The following is a 5,827-nucleotide window of genomic DNA, read 5'->3' as shown; positions in this document are numbered from 1 at the left end:
TTCCCTTTCTCTTCTTTGTTCTCACAGCTCCCAGGGGCTCAGCTTTGGATTTGGTGCCACCTCTGCGTGTAGGTCGCCGGAGGGCGTCTGTTCTTCGCTCAGACAGGACGGGGTTAAAGGAGCCGCTGATTTGGAGGCTCTGGCTAACTCAGGCCAGGGGGAGGGAGGGGTACGGAGTGCGGGGTGAGCCTGCAGCGGCAGAGGCCGGCGTGACGTTGCACCAGCCTGAGGCCCGCCGTGTTTGCGTTCTTCCGGGGAAGTTGTCCCTGCATCCCGGGAACCTGGCAGTGGCGGGCTGCACAGGCTTCCCGGAAGGCGGGTGTGGATAGTGACCTGTGCTCGCACACAGGCTTCTTGGTGGCCGCAGCATCAGCCTTAGCGTCTCATGCCCGTCTCTGGGGTCCGCGCTTTTAGCCGCGGCTCGCGCCTGTCTCTGGAGCTCCTTTAAGCAGCGCTCTCAATCCCCTCTCCTCGCGCACCAAGAAACAAAGAGGGAGGAAACAGCCTCTTGCCTCTTTGGCAGCTCCAGACCTTTTCCCGGACTCCCTCGCGGCTAGCTGTGGTGCACTAACCCCCTTCAGGCTGTGTTCATGCTGCCAACCCCGGTCCTCTCCCTGCGCTCCCACCGAAGCCCGAGTCTCAGCTCCCAGCCCCCCCCCGCCCCCGTGGGGGAGCAGACCAGCCTCTCGGGCTGGTGAGTGCCGGTTGGCACCGATCTTCTGTGCAGGAATCTCCCCGCTTTGCCCTCCGCACCCCTGTTGCTGTGCTCTCCTCTGCAGCTCCGAAGCTTTCCCCCGTGCCATCCGCAGTCTCTGCCCGCGAAGGGGCTTCCTAGTGTGTGGAAACCTTTCCTCCTTCACAGCTCCCTCCCACTGGTGTAGGTCCCGGCCTTATTCTTTTGTCTCTGTTTTTTCTTTTGCCCTACCCAGGTACGTGGGGGGCGTTTCTTGCCTTTTGGGAGGTCTGAGGTCTTCTGCCAGCATTCAGTAGGTGTTCTGTAGGAGTTGTTCCACGTGTAGATGTATTTCTGGTGTATCTGTGGGGAGGAAGGTGATCTCCACGTCTTACTCTTCCGCCATCTTCCCCTCGTCCCCGGACAAATTCTTAGAAAGTACACTCCCCCAGACTATATTGTTGGTGAGAACGTAAATTGGTGCAGCCACTGTGGAAAAGAGTATGCTGGTTTCTCAAAAACCTAAAAATAGAACTTGGCTGAATACTGTCTCCATCCTTGCTGGTTGTTTCATATTCAACAAGTTATTTAACTTCTCTGTGCCCAAATTTCTTGCTAGTTCTGAAAGCTAGCAGTCCAAAACAGAGGTCACAGTGTGTTAAGGTGTCATCAGGGCTGAGCTCCTTCCCGGAGGATGCCGACATTTCTTGGATCATGGCTTCCTTCCTCCATTGCCAAAGCCAGGAGCTGCCACACTGTCACACCTCCTCACTCTGACACTGACTCTTCCAGTAGGCATTTATTGAATGTCTTCTAGATCCTTGCCTTGTGGTAGCTAATCACTTAGATCAGTGCCACTCAAAACAGCCAGTCTATATAAACTGTTACTGTTTGCAGTGAGTTAGGAGCTTGTGCCAGAAAGTAGATCAGTGTACTGCTTCCTTCATTGAGAACGTCTTATTATGAAAAAAAAAGTCAGGTAAACTAAAGTGTATGCTTAATGCTGTAGTTAGTTTAGATTCTGGCACATGCCCTGTTTCTCAATAGGACTGGTTTTAAACATGAGTCCACATTTTGTAGAATGAAAGCTCCGTCAAAGTGAGGACTTGGATCATCTGGTTTAGTGCTTTATCTCCTTTGCCTACAACAGTGCCTAGCAAATAGTAGTTGCATAATAAAAATTTCAAATGAATTAAGATGCTTGAAAAAAATAGCTTTGGCTATAGTTAAGAGTCATGAAGTTTTAAACTTGTAAAGAGTTGGAGAGTTTCCTTTAGCCCTGATCTGCCATTTTATAGATCAAGGAACTTAGTCGTTGGAAGATTTCTGAAGGAAATAATAATTGAATTGGAGTCTAATGGACAAGGAAGCTCAGGTAAGGAGAAGAACATTTTATTTAAGGGAAAGGCCTTCCCAGAGGCATTGAGGTGAATGATCAAGTGCATATAGAGGGTTTTGAGGGGACTGCGTTGATTAGAATGAAGTCTGTGTATTGTAAGATAATGGAAATTACACTTGGTTTAGACCGGGAATTTGAGCTTTAAAGTTTGTAAAGTATTTTGCCGTTTCATTAAATCCTTGACAAACGAGTGAAGTGGGTAAGTGATGTTATCTGCATTTTACAGGAGAGCCATTTAAAATTTGGGTGTGTTAAACAATTGGCCCCAAACCTTAACTGAGTGCAGAGCTAGCACTGGGATTCACATTTCTGACCTCCCAGCTTGCTTCTCTTACCAAGGTGCCATGATCCCTTCATTTACTACAGACCTTATATACCTAACAAAGAAGCTTGGACTTGATTTACTGGGGAGCCATTTAGGTTCCTAAGCAAGAGAGTGAAATGAAGAAAGCAGTTCTAAGGAAGGCTACCAGAATCATAGACCCACGAGCCACCTCAGAAATTGCTTTTGCATTACTTTTATTTGTCACGTGAGTGGGCAGGATCCTAGAGCAGTTCAGTGTAGCTCATTGGTGGAAGAGTCTTCTGATCAGTTTATGATTTTTGCCATTACGCCTTCACTTCTGTTTAGTCTGAAGGATTGAATTAGAAAAGGAGAGGCCAGAGAGGGCTCGTTACTAAATTTCATCTTAAGTTCCAACTCTGATCAATTGGTAGTATCTTAATATCAGGTTGGGTGCTGGGAGGACATTTCTGAAGCCACGTTTAGGCTCAGGAAAGAGTGTAAGGGCACAGGAGAGGCATTGAGTTGGCACTTATGCCACTTAGCTATCATCCTTGGGCTAGGGATACCGGGTTTAGCAGAAAAAAATGCAAATAATTTTTTAGTGTAAGTGAGCATATGTAGATAGATGCATACAACATAGAAACATTTGTGGAAATGGTATACAACAAAACATTTAACATTCTCTGGTTGTAATTTTACAAAAAAATGTTTCCCTCTTCTGTATTTTTTTAAATAGTAAATATTATTACCCCTGTAATAAATAGTTTTTTTAGTTGTCTTGGTGGTGGTTTTTTCAATGTTGGGGACGTAAGGGAGTTAGAATACTAGGAGAAAAAGTAGTATTTTCATAGTTAGTTTGGGCGGGCACCCCCTAATGTCCAGAATGGAGTATTACAGTTGGCAGAAGAGTGGGGCTTAAGTGTTTGGGCCATCTCAGAAGGCCAAGAGAAGGTTTATTTGGGGGTAGAAAACAATACGGAGTTCTGTCTGGTCAAGAGTAATAAGAGAACAGTTGGGGTTCTTGCAGTGGAATGGTGCTGTGTGAGAAGCTTGTTAAACACACCAAGTACTCCCTAGGAAGCAATGTTTTGAACTATTTCATCTGTCTTTTCTGGGATTCATCCTATAACTTTTGTGTTCTCTATTTCTTTAGTCTGTTTCCCTGTGTTACTCTATGTACATCCTCCCTGTCCCTTCCCCATTTAAGAGTTTTGTTTTAAAAGAATATGTTGTTAAAAAAATTTGTTTTCTTTTTTGGTAAATTTTATAACCTGAATTTTAAAATGCCATACTTTGTTTGTAGGTCAATTATAGCTTCTACTTATGGGAGACAAAAACAATGACCAAAGACATGCCATGGAAATTTTCTTCAGTTAGAGTTCTGGTTGTGGATGAAGGGAGTTTGGTATCTGTCGGAATCTTTAAATCAGTTTTAAATTTACTGTGTGAGCACTCCCACCTTTCTAAGCTTATTATCCTTGGTAAGTTAAAATATTGTTGGAATCCTAATTGTTTGGTTCAAATTATTGTGGTTAGTACGTTCTTTATACCATTTCACTGTTTTAATATCCATATCCTACAGGCGGGAAGCCATTTCTCAGACCCCACTCTGAAGCCACTCTGAGTTCAGTCTGACCAGTCTCTATGAGCTTGGGTGGCTCTATGTTTTGGCCAGGATATCAGCAAGCTAGGTTGTGAATGAAATAGAGTTGTGAGGAGTTACTGTAATTACCTAAATGGTGACTATTAAAATAGTAAAATTCTCACAGACTCAGAGTAAATCAGGGTGTGGATCATTTGGAAGTAATAGAAAGTCTGAATTATAGACCACTTACAAGTAATTTTACAATTTTAAGCTAGTAATTCACATTAGACCTCACCAGCCTCACAAGTCCTTTCCAATTCCGGTGAGATTCAGTTTGATGCTATTAGGTAGTACCGATGTGTAGACCATGTTTTTTAATGGAGGAGAAAATAGAATTGCAATGAGAGAATCAATATATTTATAAATAACTGTTTTACGTATTTGAGGATATTGTGTAAGCAGTTGATTTTATTAATAGCTTAAGCATTCTTTCAGTTTCCACCAGAAAATAGTTTCTCTTTTCTCTAAGGTTTGCTTGTGTGTTTAAAGTAAAAAGATTTTTAATAGAGCAAAATGTTATCATTACATTACTGAATTTATTATCAAATGCGCTGGGTTTGTTTATTTTGCATTTTGTACGTTAAGTTTATTTGAGGCCATAGATTTTTCCATGTTTAGTAAGACATTGAGCAAGATTGAATAAGTGACTAAATTCTAGATATCTAAGGCCTGTTTTTTTCTTTACCTGTTGGTGAAAATATATGCCCCAACAGTTTGCCTGTGTTTATAGATATGAAAAAAGTTCATGTTTTACCTTACTGAGTTATCACTATTTTTTCTGTCTTATATTGTTTAATTGGAATGTTTTTTTGTTTTGTTTTGTTTTGTTTTTTTGCGGTACACGGGCCTCTCACTGTTGTGGCCTCTCCCGTTGCGGAGCACAGGCTCCGGACGCGCAGGTTCAGCGGCCATGGCTCACGGGCCCAGCCGCTCCGCGTCATGTGGGATCTTCCTGGACCGGGGCACGAACCCGTGTCCCCTGCATTGGCAGGCAGACTCTCAACCACTGAGCCACCAGGGAAGCCCAATTGGAATGGTTTTTGTTGTTGTTGAATATTTTTGAAGACTTAATGTTCTTAAGTAATTTTAAACGAAGATTTTTTTCATTTTTCCTCAGAGTAAGTCTTTATAATTATAGCATATATCAGTAGGGAGAAATAAAAATAATTTCTAAATTTCCAGATCCCAGTTACATAAAACCTACTCTATGTATTTTTCCCCCTTTTAGGTGATATTAGGCAGTTACCCAGTATTGAACCTGGTAACTTGCTGAAAGATCTTTTTGAGACTCTCAAGTCAAGAAATTGTGCTATTGAACTAAAGACAAACCATAGAGCAGAATCTGAACTAATTGTGGACAATGCTACGAGGTATAATATAACTAAAATTTTGCATTTTCTCTCTGTCGTATTAGAAATAAAGGTAAAAAAAATATTAGCTTTTGAATTAGGGTGATTCAGTGTAGTATGTTCACTATGCTCTTTTAGCAAACCTTTTCTGTCCTTCAGGTATATGTATACCTTTTGTCCCACAGTTAGAAAAGCAAAGTATTTTTCATTATTGATCCAAGATAAATTAGTGTTGAAATTTAAGTATAAATGTGTTTTCCTGATTTTAAAAGTATATATGTGAAATAAAGTTGCATCAGGCTTAGAGACCAGAATAAACCCAAGGGGAACAGAGACTTGGAAATGAATTCATTAGAGTTCAAGGGTGACTTGGGGAAGACATTTCATGTACATTTTATAAGGAGAGCCCAAAGCAAAAAAAAAAAAAAAAAAAAAAAAAAAAAAAAAAAGAAAAAAAAAAAGAATTCATTCTTAA

At 41.7% G+C, this 5,827-nt stretch overlaps 1 protein-coding gene across 2 annotated transcripts in view; it reads left to right on the top strand.

Annotated features, from left to right (window-relative positions):
- The window catches only part of HELB (DNA helicase B), a 39,558-nt gene that overhangs the window by 6,928 nt on the left and 26,803 nt on the right, over positions 1-5,827 (top strand). For both annotated transcript variants that reach the window (XM_024737151.1, XM_024737152.1), the window contains exons 5-6: positions 3,662-3,839; positions 5,232-5,373. In XM_024737151.1, the coding sequence (XP_024592919.1) occupies positions 3,662-3,839; positions 5,232-5,373 (320 nt within the window). The remainder of the gene's footprint in view (positions 1-3,661; positions 3,840-5,231; positions 5,374-5,827) is intronic.

Source organism: Neophocaena asiaeorientalis, unplaced genomic scaffold (assembly GCF_003031525.2).
Source record: "Neophocaena asiaeorientalis asiaeorientalis breed wild unplaced genomic scaffold, Neophocaena_asiaeorientalis_V1.1 scaffold134, whole genome shotgun sequence".
NCBI classification, from domain to species: domain Eukaryota; kingdom Metazoa; phylum Chordata; class Mammalia; order Artiodactyla; family Phocoenidae; genus Neophocaena; species Neophocaena asiaeorientalis.
The sequence above is the reverse complement of the archived record's forward strand: the minus strand, read 5'-3'. Positions and strand labels throughout refer to the sequence as shown.